The 26369-nt window shown below is 39.3% G+C and overlaps 1 protein-coding gene across 2 annotated transcripts in view; it reads right to left on the bottom strand.

The window, feature by feature from the left end:
- itchb (itchy E3 ubiquitin protein ligase b) overlaps positions 1–26098 on the bottom strand; it is a 69038-nt gene extending 42940 nt beyond the window's left edge. Inside the window, exons 1-8 of one of the 2 annotated variants that reach the window (XM_034173296.1) lie at positions 25958–26098; positions 19980–20071; positions 16467–16608; positions 7618–7742; positions 1995–2129; positions 1437–1482; positions 1162–1343; positions 454–700 (exon numbers count right to left, since the gene is read on the bottom strand). In XM_034173296.1, the coding sequence (XP_034029187.1) occupies positions 454–700; positions 1162–1343; positions 1437–1482; positions 1995–2129; positions 7618–7742; positions 16467–16608; positions 19980–20049 (947 nt within the window). In that variant the 5' untranslated portion in view covers positions 20050–20071; positions 25958–26098. The remainder of the gene's footprint in view (positions 1–453; positions 701–1161; positions 1344–1436; positions 1483–1994; positions 2130–7617; positions 7743–16466; positions 16609–19979; positions 20072–25957) is intronic. The other variant, XM_034173298.1, reaches the window with a different exon arrangement.
- Between the last annotated feature and the right edge of the window lie 271 nt (positions 26099–26369).

Raw genomic sequence — 26369 nt, 5'->3', positions numbered from 1 at the left:
TTTCTAACAGACCTCGTATATATAATTTTTTTTTAAATCATCTGATGTGAACTTTTCCTTACATGCAAATTTTCTAGGGAGAATGAACAGAGTAAGAATTTCATTGTGTGGTATAGCTGCCTGTTTTTACTGTGCACATAACAATAACAAAAACCCAATTCTTAACTGGGCAAAGAAAACAAATGCTGTAACTGACACACATGGGACACCACATTAATCACCCTGTATTGTTTTGTGACAGTGATGCGACACGTGCCAAGAAAAAAAATTATTATTTACTTATTTTTTTCTTGGCACGTCCCACACTTAAATATTTTCCATTTCAATTTTATTTTCATTTATATAGTGCGAAATCAGAAAAACGTTGCCTCAAGGCACATCACACAAGTAAGGTCTAACCTTACCAATACATTTAAATAAATAAATAAGCTCCATCACTAAATATGCATTTACCCTGGAGGTAATGGCCCAGTGTTAACAGCAGGGACTCTGGGGGCAATGGTAGGATTAACGCTGCTGGTTGGCTGCCTGGTTGCTGGAGTTCCAGAGTTGGAAGCTAACATGGAGTTCCTGTCTGGGCCTGATGCAGGGCTGGATTCAGGTGCTGGTGAGGCTCTGGAGGCCAGGTTTCGCACCGGTGTGTCCGAACCTGAGTGACTGTTGCTTCCATCAGCTTGCACAGAACCGTTGCTGGAAGGTGCTGGGGAATAGTAGTACAAGCAGACGTCACTGAACGCTAAAGTTCTGCACACCAGAATGCTAGCTACAGAACATATGTTAAGAAATAAGTGGAAATGAGCTAATTTGTTTAATCAGAATATTCAATTAATATCCAACATTCACCTTAATATGACGTCTGTGTCAAGATATCATGTACACATCAACCACACAGAGAAACACACACATGGAGTCGACCTGCTCTATCTTTTGTGACACAGATGAAAACATAAATAAAATGAAATAAAGATGGTCACAGAAGATTGTCTTATTCCTGATGTTTGCCTCTGGGAAATATTTTATATTGTATAGTTTATAACCATTTATGACAGAGCAGAGCATCAATGTTAGATGGTGTTGTTCAGCCTTGATTTATTTTTTTTTTTGGGGGGGGGGGGGGGTGCCCAGAAGATGCATGAAAAGCATTGTCAGTAAATGCCCCACCTGGTGAAGATGTGGGTCTGCGGGGGGTTGGTGGAGGAGGTCTGGAAGGTCTGGGTGGCCGGATGGGTCGTGAACTCCCCGATGACACAGAGGGTGACCCTGTGCCGTTCATTGACTTGCGGCTACTAGGAGAAGACCGTTGCTCAACACCGTCCACTGCAGGAGAGTTGTCTCTACTCCGTCTGTTGGGAATCAGAGACAGAGCAGAAGATGAATAACAACAGGAAAAAGTGATACTCATGAAGCTGAGTAGAGAGTCGGGATTCACGCTGCACCTGATGAGATGATCTCCATCAGGCTGTGATTCCCCATTCGTTGCATCTAAGGAAGGAAACAAAGACACAAAATTAATTTTTCAGACAACCTGAGAAAAATCATTGGATATAACAAGACCAAATTATTATATGGTGACATTTTTATACAAAAATATTGCTCAAACAAAATTTCAGTTTTGCTTGATTACCATAAATTCATGTTTTCCAACAATCTAAAATAAGTACAATGAAAAAAATTGATCAATTATAAACAGGTAGAAATGGAAAAGCCGTTCCCATGGTATGATGATCATAAGTATTAGTCTTCAATGTGGCTTTTTTATATATATATATATATATATATATATATATATATATATAAAACAAAGAACAAGGAATCAGTCATGTACGGTCTCTTAGGCTTCAAACCAAAAACTCTTATGGTCCAAACCATGATAACCCTGCTAATGTCCAACTAGGTGAAGCAGGTTTTCATCCCCCTACTTGTCAAATCCAATAAAAGATTTAATCAAGCTTGCAATTTGTTGATGCCGACACCATTCAACTTCCAAAACTCACTTTGGTGGTTGGCCTCGGCCGTGGCAAACATCTCGGGGTCAACATTCATTCCATCCAGGCAGACAGACAGGTCTCCAACCACATCTGACTGGTCCCTGTCTGTACACAGCTGTAAGGTCTGCACCACTTGAGAAACTACATTGAGAGGACAAAATACCAGATGGCGATTGTAAAATAATGGCAACATCCCTCCTGCAGTGAGTGATGCAGGAATGCCTTGATCCAATCACTGACAAGACAGCACATTCATCCAAATGTCTTCAAAATCAAAACAGTGATGCATAGTAGAAGCCAAGTGAAAATCAGTGGTGGGCACAGTTCCGTTAATTCGCTAACCGCTAATTAACGAAGCTAATGCTTTCATTATCGGATTAGCTTTTCGGATAACTTTGAAAACCATCAGCGGACTAATGATCTTCCAATAAATTTAGACCGCCAACATATTTTTTTATTTGTTATTATCTATCGTCCACCTGGTCGTTACTGTAAGTTTCTCTGTGAATTTTCAGACCTTTTGTCTGACTTAGTGCTTAGCTCAGATAAGATAATTATAGTGGGCAATTTTAACATCCACACAGATGCTGAGAATGACAGCCTCAACACTGCATTTAATCTATTATTAGACTCAATTGGCTTTGCTCAAAATGTAAATGAGTCCACCCACCACTTTAATCATATCTTAGATCTTGTTCTGACTTATGGTATGGAAATTGAAGACTTAACAGTATTCCCTGAAAACTCCCTTCTGTCTGATCATTTCTTAATAACATTTACATTTACTCTGATGGACTACCCAGCAGTGGGGAATAAGTTTCATTACACTAGAAGTCTTTCAGAAAGCGCTGTAACTAGGTTTATGGACATGATTCCTTCTTTATGTTCTCTAATGCCATATACCAACACAGTGCAGAGTAGCTACCTAAACTCTGTAAGTGAGATAGAGTATCTCGTCAATAGTTTTACATCCTCATTGAAGACAACTTTGGATGCTGTAGCTCCTCTGAAAAAGAGAGCTTTAAATCAGAAGTGCCTGACTCCGTGGTATAACTCACAAACGCGCAGCTTAAAGCAGATAACCCGTAAGTTGGAGAGGAAAATGGCGTCTCACTAATTTAGAAGATCTTCACTTAGCCTGGAAAAAGAGTCTGTTGCTCTATAAAAAAGCCCTCCGTAAAGCTAGGACATCTTTCTACTCATCACTAATTGAAGAAAATAAGAACAACCCCAGGTTTCTTTTCAGCACTGTAGCCAGGCTGACAAAGAGTCAGAGCTCTATTGAGCTGAGTATTCCATTAACTTTAACTAGTAATGACTTCATGACTTTCTTTGCTAACAAAATTTTAACTATTAGAGAAAAAATTACTCATAACCATCCCAAAGACGTATCGTTATCTTTGGCTGCTTTCAGTGATGCCGGTATTTGGTTAGACTCTTTCTCTCCGATTGTTCTGTCTGAGTTATTTTCATTAGTTACTTCATCCAAACCATCAACATGTTTATTAGACCCCATTCCTACCAGGCTGCTCAAGGAAGCCCTACCATTATTTAATGCTTCGATCTTAAATATGATCAATCTATCTTTGTTAGTTGGCAGTAATTAAACCATTACTTAAAAAGCCATCACTTGACCCAGCTATCTTAGCTAATTATAGGCCAATCTCCAACCTTCCTTTTCTCTCAAAAATTCTTGAAAGGGTAGTTGTAAAACAGCTAACTGATCATCTGCAGAGGAATGGTCTATTTGAAGAGTTTCAGTCAGGTTTTAGAATTCATCATAGTACAGAAACAGCATTAGTGAAGGTTACAAATGATCTTCTTATGGCCTCGGACAGTGGACTCATCTCTGTGCTTGTTCTGTTAGACCTCAGTGCTGCTTTTGATACTGTTGACCATAAAATTTTATTACAGAGATTAGAGCATGCCATAGGTATTAAAGGCACTGCGCTGCGGTGGTTTGAATCATATTTGTCTAATAGATTACAATTTGTTCATGTAAATGGGGAATCTTCTTCACAGACTAGGGTTAATTATGGAGTTCCACAAGGTTCTGTGCTAGGACCAATTTTATTCACTTTATACATGCTTCCCTTAGGTAGTATTATTAGATGGTATTGCTTAAATTTTCATTGTTACGCAGATGATACCCAGCTTTATCTATCCATGAAGCCAGAGGATACACACCAATTAGCTAAACTGCAGGATTGTCTTACAGACATAAGACATGGATGACCTCTAATTTCCTGCTTTTAAACTCAGATAAAACTGAAGTTATTGTACTTGGCCCCACAAATCTTAGAAACATGGTGTCTAACCAGTTCCTTACTCTGGATGGCATTACCCTGGCCTCTAGTAATACTGTGAGAAATCTTGGAGTCATTTTTGATCAGGATATATCATTCAAAGCGCATATTAAACAAATATGTAGGACTGCTTTTTTGCATTTACGCAATATCTCTAAAATCAGAAAGGTCTTGTATCAGAGTGATGCTGAAAAAACTAATTCATGCATTTATTTCCTCTAGGCTGGACTATTGTAATTCATTATTATCAGGTTGTCCTAAAAGTTCCCTGAAAAGCCTTCAGTTAATTCAAAATGCTGCAGCTAGAGTACTGACGGGGACTAGAAGGAGAGAGCATATCTCACCCATATTGGCCTCTCTTCATTGGCTTCCTGTTAATTCTAGAATAGAATTTAAATTCTTCTTCTTACTTATAAAGTTTTGAATAATCAAGTCCCATCTTATCTTAGGGACCTCGTAGTACCATATCACCCCAATAGAGCGATTCGCTCTCAGACTGCAGGCTTACTTGTAGTTCCTAGGGTTTGTAAGAGTAGAATGGGAGGCAGAGCCTTCAGCTTTCAGGCTCCTCTCCTGTGGAACCAGCTCCCAATTCAGATCAGGGAGACAGACACCCTCTCTACTTTTAAGATTAGGCTTAAAACTTTCCTTTTTGCTAAAGCTTATAGTTAGGGCTGGATCAGGTGACCCTGAACCATCCCTTAGTTATGCTGCTATAGACTTAGACTGCTGGGGGGGTTCCCATGATGCACTGAGTGTTTCTTTCTCTTTTTGCTCTGTATGCACCACTCTGCATTTAATCATTAGTGATTGATCTCTGCTCCCCTCCACAGCATGTCTTTTTCCTGGTTCTCTCCCTCAGCCCCAACCAGTCCCAGCAGAAGACTGCCCCTCCCTGAGCCTGGTTCTGCTGGAGGTTTCTTCCTGTTAAAAGGGCGTTTTTTCCTTCCCACTGTAGCCAAGTGCTTGCTCACAGGGGGTCGTTTTGACCGTTGGGGTTTTTACATAATTATTGTATGGCCTTGCCTTACAATATAAAGCGCCTTGGGGCAACTGTTTGTTGTGATTTGGCGCTATATAAAAAAATTGATTGATTGATTGATTGATTGATTGATTGATTGAAGAGTTTCAGTCAGGTTTTAGAATTCATCATAGTACAGAAACAGCATTAGTGAAGGTTACAAATGATCTTCTTATGGCCTCAGACAGTGGACTCATCTCTGTGCTTGTTCTGTTAGACCTCAGTGCTGCTTTTGATACTGTTGACCATAAATGTTATTACAGAGATTAGAGCATGCCATAGGTATTAAAGGCACTGCGCTGCGGTGGAAGACTGCCCCTCCCTGAGCCTGGTTCTGCTGGAGGTTTCTTCCTGTTAAAAGGGAGTTTTTCCTTCCCACTGTCGCCAAGTGCTTGCTCACAGGGGGTCGTTTTGACCGTTGGGGTTTTTACGTAATTATTGTATGGCCTTGCCTTACAATATAAAGCGCCTTGGTTGATTGATATTTTTGCAGGCATGGGGAACAAAGCTCAACAGTTACAAACATTTATGAAGTCTAAAATCAGCTGAGTACCTACCTCTTAAATGTTTTGTAGTAGATGTGCAGTTCTATCCTCTGCAAACAGAGGAGAGCTGGTTCTAGAAGAAACCGCTCTATCCTCTGCAGGCAAAGGACAACTGGTCGCAGAAAAGAAAAAAGCTAATTTCTTTTGACCCCATACTGATATGCTGGCAATATCACCCAAGTCATCCAGAGGCATACAGTTTTAACTTATGGTTAAAAATTTGAATCAAACTAATTTCGGACAAGTTATTTAAATTAACGTCATGTCTGAAGTTCGACTTTAATGCCATTGTTTTTTTTTTCCAAACTTAAAGTCTGGTTGGTTTTGGTTCGTTCTGGCACAATACTTAATCCACTTGATGATACTTGAATTCTTCTTGAGATGGGCAAGTTCCTAGCATGATTATGGTTCAGCCGAATGTGAGACTCTCTTATCTGTTTATCACACCTGCATTTGAATGCATCACCAGGAAGCACTGTCAGACTCCTCTGGAGCTTTCTCTTACTCTAAAATCCTCAAAATGATGGGATGTTTGGAGGAAATGAATGAATTAAGTATGCAAGATTACTTGTCCTACAACTTTTTCTGCACTTTAAACAGAAAACTTCACAAAGTGCAAAACATTCAAATAATGAAACACTGGCACACCAATAATCTGACAGTGTGACTAAAATCATTTATGTAATTGCCATTTTCACTCATCATTATTGCTGTGACAAAATCAATCAAAACCTGAGCTCCCCCCCCCCATGGGTACTTCTCAAGCATCAAATCATCACCAGTTAAAACAGATGTCACAGCTTTATCAACAAAGCACCAACTCACGACTTAGAAGTCATCTTTCATAGCCTCAAGAGCAAAACTTTATTTTTAAGACACACCCTGTTCACAGGCACAGTTTCGACATGTACTTCTAGAAGCGTCTTACTTGCTGGCCACAGACCGCTCACAATGAGACTAAAGAGGGTGGAGCAAATGCTAAACATTAACTAGCCCCACCCAGAACTTTTATTAGCAGGGAAATAGGAAGTGTAAGAGAGCTGAACCTCTGATAAAAGCCACGTCACGATTATAGTTTTATATTACTACACTACTTGATGTGATGGGCATAAAAGAGTAGCTACACTTCCCTTCAGACCATCTATGAAGTTGGCACACAGAATCTGAAATGAAACAAATTGTTTCCTCTGAGTATGACTTGTTCAGGATGACATTACAGAGGAAGCAAGTGCAAAACTAATTCTCTCAAGCTGTCATTTATTCCAACATCCATCACACTACTCAATAAGGAAAAAGATACAACTCAATAGCCTCTCCCTCTTATTTTACATCTTTTTGCACACTGGTTTTTAATGTCACAATTTTTATAGGGCTTTTGAAATTCATGGGGGACAGTATTGCAGTTTAAAACTTTTTTTTTTAATCAATCTTTTAGGCTGTTTTAAGCCAGGTTTTTATACCTCAGTTTTAATTTTATCTGTTATTTCATCTATGGTGTATCTGGGTGTTGCCTGTCATTTTCAAAATTTTCCACAGGGACAATAAAGTATATTTGATTGACTGATTATACTCTGAGATTAATCCTTCTGATATTATGCATACCATACCTCTAAAAGCACTACATGGAACAAAGTCAGAAAAGGGGTCAACTGACAGAACAGTATAAAAAACATGTTTTTATTTTTGTATTACAGATGCACATTGTGTGGCAGACAAAGCACAAACAATATGTAAGGGAAGTGCATTTGTAAACTCACTTTTCATGTCGTTAGACTTGAGCGTGTCACTGATGTCGAGCATGGCTAAGCCGAGCAACACGTCTGACTTCAGGGTCTGGTGGCTCCACACGCGAAACACCAGTTTGCTGAATGGAGTCACAATCCTGTTGTTTGCAACAGTGGTAAGAGAATTGAAGCAAAACAGATTATTAGACATTGAGTCATATTTAATTTTTAAACACACCAGCATTTTCAGGGAACAGCGCTTTTTTCCCCCACAAACTGAATTAAAAACTTTGTCAAATGCAAACAAACACTGTCTGACGTCATAGCCCCTGGCTTATCTCAATGTCTTTTCTCCTTTGACACATACATGAACCCGTTTTGCCCCACTGGCAACAACTGCTGCTGAAGTGTATCACTGTCATTTTCTGCTCACAATAAAAAAAAAATCTCAAAGGTGCAATGCAACTTTTTCCACAACTCCAAAAAAAAAAAAAAAAAAATCTGGGCATAAACGGGCTAAGCAGTTAAAAATGATGTTGTGCAAACAGTGCTGAACTTGATCTTGTGAATGAACATGTTTCTCGTGTTCACACATACATATGCAGAAGCAAGCGATGCACCTGCTGTGCATTTAGCAGATAAGAGGCATGATTACTTTCACAATCCTGGAAGTGGTTGAAGAACAGAGATGATTACTTTTTAAATGAGTCAATTTTTTAGCGTGGATAGCAACTCAGATACAACCCATGTAAATTTTTAAGGCCGGGCGGGAAATCATGTTGCTCAGTTGATATATCATGTGCAAGTATCAATACGTGGAATTTTTATCAAAAGTATTAAACACATTGCTTAGCTTATAGTTGACTTCAATATTAGTCCCAATATACCAGCATAATCACAGACATTACTCAGTTTCTTAAAGAAGAGGGAAAAAGCCACTTTTTTACAGTTCAAACTTGCTGATGATGTTAATTTTGGAGGGCTCCTTCAAGGAATGCTTAAAATCAAAGCAGAATACAAGCGACACCATGCACGTGTTTGCAGCTGCATAGCTCAGTGCATCTCTTTATGTCAAATTTATAACAAATGCTAACAGGTTGTGCTACAGATTGGGGTATTTCTAATCAATCATTTCTTGTAAAACTGATAAACTTCAGCTTTAGGAGGTTCAAAAAGACAAAAGCAAGACCAGCATGAGCATTCTGTCAATTAATACTGGCACTGTGTGAGGACTAAAGGCATCTGCCCTCAGCTGGCATGAACAATGAAGTTCAGAAGTTATTCAGGGAAACAATTGCTTGCAGCCATGACTGACAGTTATATGTTAATGCCCTCAGTTACCCCAAGAAAAGACATCTGTTGACACATGAGCTCAGGTCTCATTACATCCCATAGTAAACATTGTTATATAACCACAGTGCATCCACTCGCACAAGTGAAACTTTAGCAGAATTCTATATTCAGGTCACTATGCACCAGAAGATCCTGGACATGGCTAAATTTAAGTGGACATCCGATATGTGAACATGTTGGACTGGAGAAAGTCAAATGCTGTTGGATATATTTAGAATTGTGAATTAGATAGCCTGAGTTTTATGTAAAACCTAATCGAATTATGAGCTGAGCTACACTGGAGGAACAAGGCTTTCCCAAAAAACAAAAGGCCTGATGACTCATTCAGAAAGAATACACCCAAAGGCAAGTAATCTTGATAAACAGCATGTGCAAGTTGCAACATAAATGCTTGAAAATTAAAGGGTAGCAGTGTGCAATGCCACACACTGCAGCTAGCAGTCATTTATATATGCTTTCTTCGCAAAGCCAAACAAAACTAATTACTTTGGTTTAATTTGATAATCTACTCCCAACTCTAGAGAACAGCAGGTAACTATGAATGGCCACTGAAAATCTGTTCAACACAGAGCTGTGCTCAACCTCTCCTAACTTCAACATACAACTTTACTGTCAAACTTGGAAACATGCACTGGTGATCCATGACACCACGGAACAACCTTGGGTTTTGGATGGCAGCCACCCTGGCAAACAACCTTCCAGCATGACTGAGAACTGCATGCTATACATTTTTTGCAGACAATTAACTTGTAATCAATGTCAAAAAAATTTCAACAACTGCATAATTTTTGATGAGCACAATAAAAGCCATATTACATCATTTTGCAATTAATGTTTGGAACTGATAGTTGCTTTTCTATGAAAAACAAACTTTCATCAGCACAGATGTAAGTTTGGTTGTCCATTCGGCTGCTCCCATTTTTTGTGTTTGGGGTCGCCACAGCGGATACAACCAGATCCACATTGATATCTGGCACAGGTTTTATGCCGGATGCCCTTCCTGACGCAACTCCAGTGTTACCTGGAGAAACACACACAGCCGCTGGTGTTCCAAAGAGGTCTCCCATCCAAGTACTAACCAGTTCCCGCACTGCTTAGCTTCTGAGATCTGTCGGGATCAGGCTTACACAGAGCAGATCAGCTGCTATCAGCACAGATGTACATAATTCATTTAAAATGAAGAACTAGTCTAATATTTTGTTGAATTAGAGATAAAAGAAAGATTTGATTGTTTTAGCAGGGACAATGCTAATAGTGCGTAGCATAATGAAACTTATCAAGGCAGAGCTCTTTCTTGAAGTAATCTTTACAAAGAATGATGATAAAAGAAAGCTAGACTTTGAATTGTTTCAAACTGGGAAAACACCCCCCCAAGAACGTACGCACAATCAGTTTCCCAGTTTTCAAACAGTGTGACTTTTGGCATTTTTTTCCTAATGTGTAATTGGAATTCAGTTTCCATCACATGCAGCATTGAAGAGGAATTAAAAAGAGCATTTTTAAACAAACTATTCGAAGAACGCACACCATTTCACTTTGCTATGTGCTATCCGACACCTTACTGTCAAAAGTAATAAAATCTGTTATTCTTGATGTCTAGGGCTGCAACAAACGATTATTTGGATCATCGATTAATCTGATGGGGTTTCGACATGATTAATTGATTAATCGGATTAGCGGGGAATTTTTTTTTTAAATGTGCCAGGGAAACAATTTTTCTCTCCTTCCATCACTTTATTTAACAACAGAACATTATTTGAAAACTTAAAATACTTGAAAATCAACAAATTGTCAAATGTCCCTTGGCTGTTGAAATATAAAATAATAAAGAATAAAACAGTTTATAATAAAGAACAAAAATAATTATTTCAAATGGCATTGCTTTATCAGAGGGCTGAGTTGCCATAAAACAACATTGAAGCATATAAATGTTATAAAATATATGGTGAAAAAAAGAGGTATTTTTATTGCTGTAAATGAGCAATTAGCATAACCAGTTAACCATAAAACCTAAATCAAAAATTGTACCCTGACTCATTATATATGTGCAACATTCTCTGTATAACTTGTAAACTATGTGGTCATTTCATGAATTTCTGGAGCTCGTTTTATGTGAAGACTTTGACGGAGTTTTTTTCCGCTGCAGCACTGCTCGGCTCTCTGTCTGCGGGGGAGGGGGGGAGCAGCCAGTTGTGCGAGAAGTATTTGAATGTTTTAAATCAAAAAAAAAAAAAGCCACTCGTCCGGTCGGACAACGATTTAGAGCTATTACTTGTCTGATCACATTTTACACTTGTCCCGGACAATCGGACAAGCGTTAATGTCGATGGTCGGACTTTGACAACATTAATAAAAAACTGTCGGTGATGTTACCGTTTTCTTTTTCTCTCACTCTCTGCCCCTCACCCTCACTGCTCTGGGAGACGCGCAGACAGCCTGAGCCTGACTAGCTTCATATCACTGCCTGACTTGTCATACTGAGAGGTTACGACTGCTTAAAGAAAAATAAAGATTTGTTAACTTGCCCAGACACTGAGCTCTCCCCTTCCTCGCTGATGACTCCGACATGCTTTCGTTTGAGATGCATCATTACCGTCGTACTCCCGTGCCATGCGATGTCCGACTTGCAAATGTTGCAGTTACACAAACGTCTTTGCGTTAACGTAAAGTGCTCCCACACTTTTGAAGTCTTGACTTTCTTCTGTCTACTTGCTTCTGCCATATTCTAAGTGTGTAGTTCTTCTACGAAACAGCGTCTGATCTATTCTGTGCACTGGTCAAATTTGAAACTGCTGGCTAAGGCTAAGTGTAAATTTGGTAAGATTGTAATTCACGTCGGCAGTAACGACACCCGGTTACGCCAATCGGAGGTCACTAAAATTAACATTGAATCGGTGTGTAACTTTGCAAAAACAATGTCGGACTCTCTAGTTTTCTCTGGGCCCCTCCCCAATCGGACCGGGAGTGACATGTTTAGCCGCATGTTCTCCTTGAATTGCTGGCTGTCTGAGTGGTGTCCAAAAAATGAGGTGGGCTTCATAGATAATTGGCAAAGCTTCTGGGGAAATCCTGGTCTTGTTAGGAGAGACGGCATCCATCCCACTTTGGATGGAGCAACTCTCATTTCTAGAAATCTGGCCAATTTTCTTAAATCCTCCAAACCGTGACTATCCAGGGTTAGGGTTAGGGTTAGGGTTGGGACCAGGAAGCAGAGTTGTAGTCTTACACACCTCTCTGCAGCTTCTCTCCCCCTGCCATCCCCTCATTACCCCATCCCCGTAGAGACGGTGCCTGCTCCCAGACTACCAATAACCAGTAAAAATCTATTTAAGCATAAAAATTCAAAAATAAAAAAAAATATAGCACCTTCAACTGCACCACAGACTAAAACAGTTAAATGTGGTCTATTAAACATTAGGTCTCTCTCTTCTAAGTCCCTGTTAGTAAATGATATAATAATTGATCAACATATTGATTTATTCTGCCTTACAGAAACCTGGTTACAGCAGGATGAATATGTTAGTTTAAATGAGTCAACACCCCCGAGTCAGACTAACTGCCAGAATGCTCGGAGCACGGGCCGAGGCGGAGGATTAGCAGCAATCTTCCATTCCAGCTTATTAATTAATCAAAAACCAAGACAGAGCTTTAATTCATTTGAAAGCTTGACTCTTAGTCTTGTCCATCCAAATTGGAAGTTCCAAAAACCAGTTTTATTTGTTATTATCTATCGTCCACCTGGTCGTTACTGTGAGTTTCTCTGTGAATTTTCAGACCTTTTGTCTGACTTAGTGCTTAGCTCAGATAAGATAATTATAGTGGGCGATTTTAACATCCACACAGATGCTGAGAATGACAGCCTCAACACTGCATTTAATCTATTATTAGACTCAACTGGCTTTGCTCAAAATGTAAATGAGTCCACCCACCACTTTAATCATATCTTAGATCTTGTTCTGACTTATGGTATGGAAATTGAAGACTTAACAGTATTCCCTGAAAACTCCCTTCTGTCTGATCATTTCTTAATAACATTTACATTTACTCTGATGGACTACCCAGCAGTGGGGAATACGTTTCATTACACTAGACGTCTTTTAGAAAGCGCTGTAACTAGGTTTAAGGATATGATTCCTTCTTTATGTTCTCTAATGCCATATACCAACACAGTGCAGAGTAGCTACCTAAACTCTGTAAGTGAGATAGAGTATCTCGTCAATAGTTTTACATCCTCATTGAAGACAACTTTGGATGCTGTAGCTCCTCTGAAAAAGAGAGCTTTAAATCAGAAGTGCCTGACTCCGTGGTATAACTCACAAACTCGCAGCTTAAAGCAGATAACCCGTAAGTTGGAGAGGAAATGGCGTCTCACTAATTTAGAAGATCTTCACTTAGCCTGGAAAAAGAGTCTGTTGCTCTATAAAAAAAGCCCTCCGTAAAGCTACATCTTACTACTCATCACTAATTGAAGAAAAAAAGAACAACCCCAGGTTTCTTTTCAGCACTGTAGCCAGGCTGACAAAGAGTCAGAGCTCTATTGAGCCGAGTATTCCTTTAAGTTTAACTAGTAATGACTTCATGACTTTCTTTGCTAATAAAATTTTAACTATTAGAGAAAAAATTACTCATAACCATCCCAAAGACGTATCGTTATCTTTGGCTGCTTTCAGTGATGCCGGTATTTGGTTAGACTCTTTCTCTCCGATTGTTCTGTCTGAGTTATTTTCATTAGTTACTTCCTCCAAACCATCAACATGTCTATTAGACCCCACCTACCAGGCTGCTCAAGGAAGCCCTACCATTAATTAATGCTTCGATCTTAAATATGATCAATCTATCTTTATTAGTTGGCTATGTACCACAGGCTTTTAAGGTGGCAGTAATTAAACCATTACTTAAAAAGCCATCACTGACCCAGCTATCTTAGCTAATTATAGGCCAATCTCCAACCTTCCTTTTCTCTCAAAAATTCTTGAAAGGGTAGTTGTAAAACAGCTAACTGATCATCTGCAGAGGAATGGTCTATTTGAAGAGTTTCAGTCAGGTTTTAGAATTCATCATAGTACAGAAACAGCATTAGTGAAGGTTACAAATGATCTTCTTATGGCCTCAGACAGTGGACTCATCTCTGTGCTTGTTCTGTTAGACCTCAGTGCTGCTTTTGATACTGTTGACCATAAAATTTTATTACAGAGATTAGAGCATGCCATAGGTATTAAAGGCACTGCGCTGCGGTGGTTTGAATCATATTTATCTAATAGATTCTCCTGTGGAACCAGCTCCCAATTCAGATCAGGGAGACAGACACCCTCTCTACTTTTAAGCTTAGGCTTAAAACTTTCCTTTTTGCTAAAGCTTATAGTTAGGGCTGGATCAGGTGACCCTGAACCATCCCTTAGTTATGCTGCTATAGACGTAGACTGCTGGGAGGTTCCCATGATGCACTGTTTCTTTCTCTTTTTGCTCTGTATGCACCACTCTGCATTTAATCATTAGTGATCGATCTCTGCTCCCCTCCACAGCATGTCTTTTTCCTGGTTCTCTCCCTCAGCCCCAACCAGTCCCAGCAGAAGACTGCCCCTCCCTGAGCCTGGTTCTGCTGGAGGTTTCTTCCTGTTAAAAGGGAGTTTTTCCTTCCCACTGTAGCCAAGTGCTTGCTCACAGGGGGTCGTTTTGACCGTTGGGGTTTTACATAATTATTGTATGGCCTTGCCTTACAATATAAAGCGTCTTGGGGCAACTGTTTGTTGTGATTTGGCGCTATATAAAAAAATTGATTGATAGATTACAATTTGTTCATGTAAATGGGGAATCTTCTTCACAGACTAAGGTTAATTATGGAGTTCCACAAGGTTCTGTGCTAGGACCAATTTTATTCACTTTATACATGTTTCCCTTAGGCAGTATTATTAGACGGCATTGCTTAAATTTTCATTGTTACGCAGATGATACCCAGCTTTATCTATCCATGAAGCCATAGGACACACATTGTTTTACAGACATAAAGACATGGATGACCTCTAATTTCCTGCTTTTAAACTCAGATAAAACTGAAGTTATTGTACTTGGCCCCACAAATCTTAGAAACATGGTGTCTAACCAGATCCTTACTCTGGATGGCATTACCCTGACCTCTAGTAATAACTGTGAGAAATCTTGGAGTCATTTTTGATCAGGATATGTCATTCAATGTGCATATTAAACAAATATGTAGGACTGCTTTTTTGCATTTGCGCAATATCTCTAAAATTAGAAAGGTCTTGTCTCAGAGTGATGCTGAAAAACTAATTCATGCATTTATTTCCTCTAGGCTGGACTATTGTAATTCATTATTATCAGGTTGTCCTAAAAGTTCCCTGAAAAGCCTTCAGTTAATTCAAAATGCTGCAGCTAGAGTACTAACAGGGACTAGAAGGAGAGAGCATATCTCACCCATATTGGCCTCTCTTCATTGGCTTCCTGTTAATTCTAGAATAGAATTTAAAATTCTTCTTCTTACTTATAAGGTTTTGAATAATCAGGTCCCATCTTATCTTAGGGACCTCATAGTACCATATCACCCCAATAGAGCGCTTCGCTCTCAGACTGCAGGCTTACTTGTAGTTCCTAGGGTTTGTAAGAGTAGAATGGGAGGCAGAGCTTTCAGCTTTCAGGCTCCTCTCCTGTGGAACCAGCTCCCAATTCAGATCAGGGAGACAGACACCCTCTCTACTTTTAAGATTAGGCTTAAAACTTTCCTTTTTGCTAAAGCTTATAGTTAGGGCTGGATCAGGTGACCCTGAACCATCCCTTAGTTATGCTGCTATAGACTTAGACTGCTGGGGGGTTGTGAATGTAGTTTGTTCTGTAACACTGGGAATGTGTCCTACAAGTTGCAGTGATTGAGCGGTTGAAACAGGGAGTGGGAATAAATGGGTTTTTTGCTTCCCCCCCACTACTTCTCGGACTGGATGGTTGTATAATTTTTTTAAATACATATGTATAATTTTTTTTTCTTTGGTTAATGGGGTAGGCATCTACAAGCTTTGCTTCTGCCTAACCCCTTTCAGCCGCATGGGTGCGCTCTTGGACTATTTTCTCTTTTCTTTGTTGGACTAGTTTCTCTTTTTCTTTCTTTGTATGTTTTGTTAACTGCTTGGATCCATGTGTGCCAAAATAAATTCAATAAATAATAAATTCAATAAATAACTAAAACAAGTACCTATATTTCAAGACTTGCACATACAGGAATGACATTAATCTCTATATTTGCTGGAGACATACTTGAAAAAAAAAATAGCTTTTGTAAATGAACTTCAGGGATGATGTGCCTGAACCATGAGGCTGGTGACAAGCATCAGTGCCCCTGTAATGACAGATATGCTTGTATGTAAACTGACTTGTGTTCCTTGTTAAAGGTGAGATTAACAAAGCACTAACAGTGTTACAAAAGCTGTATTTATGCAAACCTTGAGCTTAACATTAAGTGTGTGTGTGTGTGTTTTCTTCCTCACATGTCACATAGGAGTTCCAGTGTGACTTTTACTCACACAGTGAGGGGCTGCTTCCATTTAGGACTGTGGGTGTTGTTGCATTTCTCCGTTTTCTTGGACTGGCCGTCGACCGTCACTTCCACATAAGGACTGGGACCAAACCAGTTCTTCTTGTTCTCTTTCAATTTTGCTGACAGCACTGAAACCGGAGGACAGAAACAGACAGAGAGACAATAAATGAGAGCGAGAAATAGTCAGTTGATAACCAAACATGTTCAGAGAAACTTAAAGAAATGGGAAATACTCAAGAACAAATACAAAAAATATATGTATTTAAAAGATTATATACATGGATACTACTGACGTCCTATAGAGGCTGGGGGTTTTGCTAGCTACAGTCATCTGTCGCAACTGTCAAGCAACTTTACAAAAGACAGTGGTAACTTTTAGTGGCATCACCATAGGTGTCAACCTGACTCCAGAAATGCCAAAGAGAGTGCAGGTTTCTTTGAAACCACCAACTCCACCAGGTGATTTGATTGATGAACTCATCCTGTCTGCTCTTCCCATCTGCTGTTAATCAGTGAAATCACCTCGTGGAGTTGATGGTTTCAAAGAAACCTGCACCCTCTTGGCACTTTCTACAGCAGGGGTGGGCATCGAGGGCCGAGACACTGCAGGTTTTCCATGTAACCAATCACCTCAGCAGGTGGGTTGCTGATGAGCTTCTGCTCTGAACATAACACCTGGTTGTCAATGAAATCACCTGCTGAGACACCTGATCATTAATGAAATCACCTGCTGAGGCGATTGGTTGCACGGAAAACCTGCAGTGTCTCGGCCCTTTATGGCACATGATTGCCCACCCCTGTTCTAGAGTCAGGTTGACACCTACAACCCCGGCAAAAATTATGGGAATCACCGGCCTCGGAGGATGTTCATTCAGTTGTTTAATTTTGTAGAAAAAAAGCAGATCACAGATATGACACAAAACTAAAGTCATTTCAAATGGCAACTTTCTGGCTTTAAGAAACACTATAAGAAATCAGTAGTAGAGAAGCTTGAATCTTCGACTGGACTGGGTTGCTTGACGCGAGGACGTTTCGCTTCAAATCACAGAAGCTTCCTCAGCTAAAATTCTTGCTCTGGAAGTCTGACTTCTGTCTGAAGAATAAGAAATCAGGGAAAAAAAATTGTGGCAGTCAGTAACGGTTACTTTTTTAGACCAACCAGAGGGAAAAAAAAAAAAATGGAATCACTCAGTTCTGAGGAAAAAATTATGGAATCATGAAAAACAAAAGAACGCTCCAACACATCACTAGTATTTTGTGCACCACCTCTGGCTTTTATAACAGCTTGCAGTCTCTGAGGCATGGACTTAATGAGTGACAAAACAGTACTCTTCATCAATCTGGCTCCAACTTTCTCTGATTGCTGTTGCCAGATCAGCTTTACAGGTTGGAGCCTTGTCATGGACCATTTTCTTCAACTTCCACCAAAGATTTTCAACTGGATTAAGATCCGGACTATTTGCAGGCCATGACATTGACCCTATGTGTCTTTTTGCAAGGAATGTTTTCACAGTTTTTGCTCTATGGCAAGATGCATTATCATCTTGAAAAATGATTTCATCATCCCCAAACATCCTTTCAAATGATGGGATAAGAAAAGTGTCCAAAATATCAACATTTATTGATGATGTAATAACAGCCATCTCCCCAGTGCCTTTACCTGACATGCAGCCCCATATCGTCAATGAGTGTGGAAATTTACATGTTCTCTTCAGGCAGTCATCTTTATAAATCTCATTGGAATGGCACCAAACAAAAGTTCCAGCATCATCACCTTGTCCAATGCAGATTCGAGATTCATCACTGAATATGATTTTCATCCAGTGATCCACAGTCCATGATTACTTTTCCTTAGCCCATTGTAACCTTGTTTTTTTCTGTTTAGGTGTTAATGATGGCTTTCGTTTAGCTTTTCTGTATGTAAATCCCATTTCCTTTAGGCAGTTTCTTACAGTTCAGTCACAGACGTTGACTCCAGTTTCCTCTCATTCGTTCCTCATTTGTTTTGTTGTGCATTTTCGATTTTTGAGACATATTGCTTTAAGTTTTCTGTCTTGATGCTTTCATGTCTTCCTTGGTCTACCAGTATGTTTGCCTTTAACAACCTTCGCATGTTGTTTGTATTTGGTCCAGAGTTTAGACACAGCTGACTGTGAACAACCAACATCTTTTGCAACATTGCGTGATGATTTACCCTCTTTTAAGAGTTTGATAATCCTCTCCTTTGTTTCAATTGACATCTCTCGTGTTGGAGCCATGATTCAAGTAAGTCCACTTGGTGCAAAAGCTCTCCAAGGTGTGATCACTCCTTTTTAGATGCAGGCTAACGAGCAGATCTGATTTGATGCAGGTGTTAGTTTTGGGGATGAACATTTACAGGGTGATTCCATAATTTATTCCTCAGAATTGAGTGAGTCCATATTTTTTTTCCCTCTGCTTGGTCTAAAAAAGTAACCGTTACTGACTGCCACAATTTTTTTCCTGATTTCTTATAGTGTTTCTTAAAGCCAGAAAGTTGCCATTTGAAATGACTTTAGTTTTGTGTCATGTCTGTGATCTGCTTTTTTTCTACAAAATTAAACAACTGAATGAACATCCTCCGAGGCCGGTGATTCCATAATTATAGGCAGGGGTTGTATACATCACTGACAGTGCCTCCCATGTTTCAGCATGCATATGTACCATAGATTAATTGGGTAACTGCGTAATTTCATTGCAAAGTTGGAGTGAAATTCAAGCAGTTGTGAGATAACAGAGCTGCATGTTCACATCAACAGAGCACAGTCTTGGCCACTTTGTGTTCCACTCTGACATACACTAGGTTCAAAGCACAGAAATATTCACTATGAAATATAAGGATTTGATAAGAGAATGTGCCTGCGCTGATGGGCAGAGCAGCTAGGAGCACTGATCTGTGGCTGAAAATCCACTGTGCACTGAAAAAAAAAATAATAATTTTACTAACTTGAATACCCGCTTCATGAAGCAATAATGTATACTGAAAGTGGTATATCAATAAGTTATTATTTCTGTCTTCCTCCAGCACCTCTGTTGGACTGTGCCTAAAGAAGAAAACTAGCAGACATCAAAATGATTTTACAGAAAAATGCAGCTTTAAAAACATAGAATATAATCAACAATGATAAGAAATTATCCAAATCCTATAGCTTACAAGAGCTCAGTCAGACTGAGAACTTCTGATGCGCTCAAACCTAAAGAAGACAGACTCTGGTCAGAGTATTTCAGATGTTTTCCACAAGTCTTCAATAAAGTTTTAAAATGCAAATCACTGAATGGGTTACAGCTTCACTTAAGGCAATAATAATGAAATATAGTGTGCAGATTTCAGATTATTTGATGTGTCTTACCTGATGGGATCAAAGAATTTTTGATGTTTTAGTTTAGGTCGTAATTAAATGTTTTTGAGTTACCTTGTCCACGGACAGATGCAGGAGAAAACAATACTCTGCCAGCTGCAGGGCAATGAACAAAAACGTACCAGTGATTTGGAGCTGTGCCTTCATAGGGTAACCATTGCAAGTGCCCGACTTGGTGACTCCACTGGCCATGACATAGGGCTGGGATTAAGGCCTGCACAGCAGACAACATGTAATTAGAGCAGCAACGACCAGCATTATTGTAACTGCAACTTTGGACAACAGCACCAAAGTTACTTACCGGTATATCATATGTTTGTTTAACTTGATATGTGCCGTGAACCAAAAGACAACTCACTATCTTTGTCTATCATCTACTACTACACATGTTGCCATCACCAAAGGCATAACCTCATCAGCGAACAAACCATTTTCACTGTCACCTCAACTTGTCATTTACCATTATGATTGCCTGATTAATCCTTTAGTCTATTGTCAAAAATTTGTGAGAAAAGCTGATTGTGTTTTCTGATAGCCCCAATTAAAACTGAAAAACTGTCCAATGAATGTTTCCCCCCTCAAGGATCACCAGCAGTGTGGTTTCAGGGATTAAACCAATAAGCAACCACATACAACAAGCTGCAGTTTGCATCTTCTGTGGAATTTTGATGGCTCAAGCTGGTGAACTTTGTTACAGGGCACATGCAAATGATTCATTCATTAATCATTTTGGTTATATCGATGGTCCCCTAGTGTACATGCTGTCTTGGTCAATAATTATGGTAAGTGCTGACGCTGCAGCCTCACCTGCAATGGGTGAGGCTGTAAGGCTGACTGTGTTTCATAAAAGACGACTTTACAATAGAGATGGGACGACTAGTCCTAACTGTCTGCTATGGCTAGCTAACAGCCGACTAGTCGGCTATTTTTTATTAGTCAACTAGTCAAGTCTTAAATTCATTTAATCCTTAAAAAAAAGACTTGATAGAGCTGCCACCACTCAGTGGAAAAAAGTGTGTGAACCCTGGCAGGTGAATTTGTCAGCTCAAATGGTAGTCTATGCCTAGTAAATGAATGGAAGTGTTGTCTTCATGCTAATGCTATTTTTTGTATTTGTGATTTTGTGCTTATATTTGTTCAAATAAATGCCACATTTGAGTTTCATCATTTAGATTTGAAATTGGCTTAATTCATTCAATGTCAAATTTAGCCACCAACTAGTCAATGACTAATGGTACCCAACTAGTCGACTAATGATTTTCATTAGCTATCTCAACCTTACTCTTTACAATGACCTGCTGTCTTATGGAAGTGTGATCAAACTGGGCCATGCCATTTGCTTAATGATAAAGCCGTAGAGATCAAGAGCCTGCTCTCTACAAGAAAAATGCACAGAAAAAACTCATCCATAAAAAAAAAATCTTATCAAGAGGGTATGTAGGCTTGCTGAACATATTTCACAAAATAAATGCTATCACCAAACTAAAACAGCATATAATAAAGATGAAGTGAAAACAGTGATAAACATTGATGCACCGGATCAATTGAAAAAGCAACTTTGTGTTGCTTATGCTATATCCCACGTGTGCGGTACCTGCTGGATAGTTAGTGGATGCTGTGATAGGCTATGGAAGATTACGCAGCTGTGGTTGAACTTACATGTTTGACCATCACCTGCTTAACACTACTACGTGGTTTATTTGTCAGGGCACTGCACTGTGCCTTCACATCAGCTAATAAGTTAAGCTAGCAACCATAAAAACAATGCCAACTATGTTGGCAAACACAGTTCAAAAATGTCCAAAAGAATGGGAAAATAAAACAAATTAAAGAATGAATAAAATATGGGGATGAGGACGATACCAAAATCAGTACTGCAAATTCCTAATAGCAAACTGGAAACAATTCAATTTCAATTTATTTCATTTATACCACGTATAGCACCAAATCACAACAAAGCTGCCTCAAGGCACTTCACACAAGTAAGGTCCAGCCTTACCAACCCCTAAAGCAAGCACACAGGGGACAGTGGAAAAACTCCCTCTGATGATTTCAGGAAGAAACCTCAAGTAGACCAGACTCAAAGGGGTGACCCTCTGCTTGGGCCATGCTATCAACACAACTGACAAAACGAATATACAGGAAATTTTGGTTAATTTGTTTAAATGTTTTGAAAGCCTTGTAACACCAATGTTTTGAAGCATTGTTTGGGAGTCTGTATCAAAAGAAAGACATCACAAGTGGCGCTAAACACAACTTCATTATACCACCAAATATTTAAGTACTTCCGACTCGATTTGCTCCTGCTAGTATTGAGACATTACAAAGAAAAAAGTGGCTACAGTTACCACAGGATCTGTTCATGCACTAGCATGCACATTGGTTGTATTTCTTACTTCACATTTTGCACTGTATTGCTTTGAAATAGAATATTCCCTTCTAAATTTGTTCTTATGTTGCAGTTAATGCTCAGTGTTTCCTTGAAGGCTAAGTTGCTAAGCCCCCAGATAACTAAGCACAGTGCTTAGGCTGTCCGCAACACTGATAGCCTCTGGTGCCTGGTGTAAAACTAAACGTGAGTACTTAGACAACTGTTAATGAACCTCAGTCCAAAATGGCACTGACATACAGCAGCACAGACATTAAAAACCAGACTCAAAGAATATCTGAAAAGGTTATGGTCAGATTTAGACAAGGTTTGGTAAGACCACCCTTGCTTCAGTTAAATCTGATCTCTTTTGTGTGTGTCAATACAAATGATCACGGTTATAGTATACTTTCTCCAGCAGCACGGCGTAAAAACAGGCTTTCATTTTGCCAGTTTCTGCTGTCATTCTGTGACACCTGTTGCCACTTTAAAAAAAAAAAAAAAAAAAAAAAGACATTTATTTATACTTGTTTGAAATCAGAATGATCGCTAGTTGCATTTTATCTCTGGACATCCAAGATGATCAAGCATATGAGGAAAAGCTGAAAGTATTAACATTATATAGCAATCAACCTTCCTTGAAGTGTCTCCTCATATCTTGGAGAGATGTTTCATTTTAACTTTTTTTTTGGTCTTGTCCCTTATTGTGATTTATATAAACACCTAAATAGATCCTTGTCATTTGATTGGTGGTTTGTATGTCACGTGATGTGGATTAATTATTCATCCCATTTGCCGGTGTGTTCCATTTACCCAGCAATTTTGGTTCTACAGTGTCGCTATAATGCGGTTCACCTTTCGCGGCCTTGCTGTTTCGCAGATTTTGTTTAGTCCAATTTTGCATTGTTTTTTTTTTTTTTTACAGTGCATTGTGTTCCGCGGCCTCATCAAGCAGCCGGTCTCGACACCGCGAAGGGAGAGCACGCGCATTGTGTTCTGCGTGTCTGTTTATAAGAATCTTCTCGCCCAGAAGAAAAAAGAGCGCCAACAACTACCCATAACTGTGTTCTACACTCGGAAAAAGACACCTGCAGCGAGGTGTGAGTCAGTGGAAAAAGACGTGATAGCGCAGCGGCGCCAGGACGAAGAGGCGCGATCAGAGGAACTGTGAAATACTGGTCAGTCACTATTAATAATTTCTTATGTGTCCAACCTCATACGCTGATCGTTAAAATTAAATTTGTTAGTTCTAAAAGCCATCATAATTATAGGAAAACGATCTATTTTTATTTCTCAAACAAATGTTTGGGCCTGAAAACAGGTTGGTCTTATTTTTCTACTCAGGTTTGAACTTTGAGAGTGTTTACACACAAGAGAAAAGTGAGAAAATCTTCATGCCTGATTGAGAAAAGTGTATAAAGTGTGTAGTGAGGGGTTTTACAGCTTTAAAATGTCTATAATAATTGTAAAAAATAACGCTGGCCACTTCGCGGATTTCGCATATCGCGGGCTATTTTTAGAACGTAACTCCCGCGATAAACAAGGGACCACTGTATATGTTTTGTGCTGTAGCGTGCCGGTGTCACAGACCGAACGGTCCCCTATAATTGGCCCATCCTGCCTCCACTGTGCATGCGTCATTTCGGTGCTCAGCAGCTCGTCTGAGACAGACTCTCATCACCCAAAGCAATCAAATGGAATAATGGGATTATTAACCATCAGATGACAAGCTAAAATCATTAAATCATTCTAAAAACAGTTTTAATCAGAAATGAGGCCATTTTAAGCAGAAATGAGGAGATAATCAGTGACACTTTGAAATGACGGAGGTGCAGTGAATGCAACAGGTAGCAGCTCGTGCTGCTGTAGTGCTCTGATCGCTTCCTCCGTCTTTTATGATGAAATAATGCTGAATTTATGTGGAAATGATTGTTGTACAAAAGCTTCAGATATCTGTCGCTGAGATACATGATGACTGGAGTGCAGTTTTAAGCAGAAACAAGGTGATAATCGGTGAACCGCGGCTGATGATGCATGCACAGTAAAGGCAGGGCGGACCGATTTTTGAGGGGGCTGTTCGGTCTACGACACCAGGCACCACTGTGCGCTCACACTAACGGTGACAAGCTTAGCTTAAAAAACAAACATTGAAAGATGACTGAGAACAATTTTGAATTGGACTGGACTGCTATTTAAAGTTTGGGTTGGACTGTTTGGAACCTACTGACATCAAAGGACCAGTGACGCACACCAAAATGTAAGTCCCTTTTCTCTTGTTTATAAATTAATAAAATATCAAATAACAAGAAACTATTTTAGGCAGTACATAAACAAATAATGAATGTGTCTCGTTGAATTAAACATTTCATCTTTCATATCATGAAATATTCTTCCCATTCCACTTGTAAACACTCACTATTTGTATAATATGTGATGTCAATGACTTTTTTCATGTCTCCGTAATTCTATTTAAAACTTGTCAATTACAGTTTAGGCTTTAAATTTTCTAAGATGCATAAAGGTTGTTAAATTTGTATTTTGTCCCTCAAAACAAAACAGTTCAAAACTCATCAACAAAAAGTATAAAGTCTTGACATTGTTTTTAAATGGAATGACATATTCTTGAGTTTGCTCGAAAAATCGAGAAGTCTTTTCTACAGATGAATGTATTGAAGACTAAAGATATGGTCATTGACTTTAGGAAGGGTGCCCACAAACATGGAACAACTCTCCTAAAAGGTCAGGCTGTAGAAACTGTGAATACCTATAAATATCTGGGTACTGTCATTGATGACAAACTCACCTTTGAGTCTAATTGTGAAGTGGTGTGTAAAAGAGGATACCAGCGTTTGTTCTGTCTTATAAAACTGGCATCCTTTCACATTGACAAATCACTGTTAACTATGTTTTATCGTTGTTATATTGAATCCGTTTTATCTTTGGTGTCATGGTTTGGAAATTTGTCAGTTAAAAACAAAAAGTCTGAATCAGATTGTAAAATGGGCAAGCAAAATCATTGCAGGAGAGTCTCAGTTGTATCCAGCCTCTCTGTACATGAGGCAGGTCCAGGGATTGGCTAAGGCAGTTCTAAAGGACACCTCACATCCTCTTTTTGATCAGTTTGAACTGCTCCCTTCAGGACGGAGGTATAAAGCTCCTTCCTGCAGAACTAAGCGCTACAAGAGCACTTTTATTCCTGCTATTAGTGCTCTTAACAGATGACTTTGAATGTATATTTAATTAATTTATTTGCTACTTTGCATTGAGATGGCAGGCACATTGTGACTTTCTTCTGGGTGCCATGCTATTGGCCTGTACTTGCACTGCTCATTGTATTTTTATTATATTTATTGTATTTTGTATCGGTATTTATGTGTTTATATGTTAATTCGGTAATTTAAAAAAATCATTCCACTCAGCTGATATGCTAGACTAACCACCGGCGGTACACATTACAGCCTTTAATCCTACTACGAAAGGTATACTGATCAGGTGCTAACTCAGCGAGCTGTGTACAATGAAGAACCTTATGTCCTCGTTTGATGACTATTATACACATGACAGAGATCTGTATTTAGAGGAGGAGCAAAACTATTCAGGTACGTGTTGAATGTCAGTTCTGACAGCTAATTGCTAACAGCTAGCATCACCATCATGGCTGTCTGGGAACGGCTACAAAAAGAAAATAAATATTTACCGAGAGACATTGATTAATTTGCATCTGTCGCTTACCCAAATCAAAAGCGAGAGCTCCGGAAACTAAACGTGACTGCTGTAGCGAGTTCCCAACCGGTCTGTCGGAAGAATGTTTGGCTTTCTGTCCGGGTTTCACTTCTCACAAGAACAAACTTCCACCATCTTCGTCAGCTTACGTCACATGACCGAAACAAAGTGGGGCGCGCACGACTCACCCTGCTGGTTGTGATTGGATCAGAGCCCAAGCCTGTCAACCAATGAGCGACCGGTAAACAGCACATCCTGATGCGTTTATGACTCCCTGTAACCTTGTGCACCCGAGCGAAAGTCAAAACTCCGTTCAAACATCAATCGTTTTATATTCCAATTATTTTAAATAATTATTTATCAGTTATTTGGTTGTATTGAATATAAGGTGCCATAACAATTTCCTGGAATCTAAGGTGAC

Source organism: Thalassophryne amazonica, chromosome 6 (assembly GCF_902500255.1).
Source record: "Thalassophryne amazonica chromosome 6, fThaAma1.1, whole genome shotgun sequence".
NCBI classification, from domain to species: Eukaryota; Metazoa; Chordata; class Actinopteri; order Batrachoidiformes; family Batrachoididae; genus Thalassophryne; species Thalassophryne amazonica.
The sequence above is the reverse complement of the archived record's forward strand: the minus strand, read 5'-3'. Positions and strand labels throughout refer to the sequence as shown.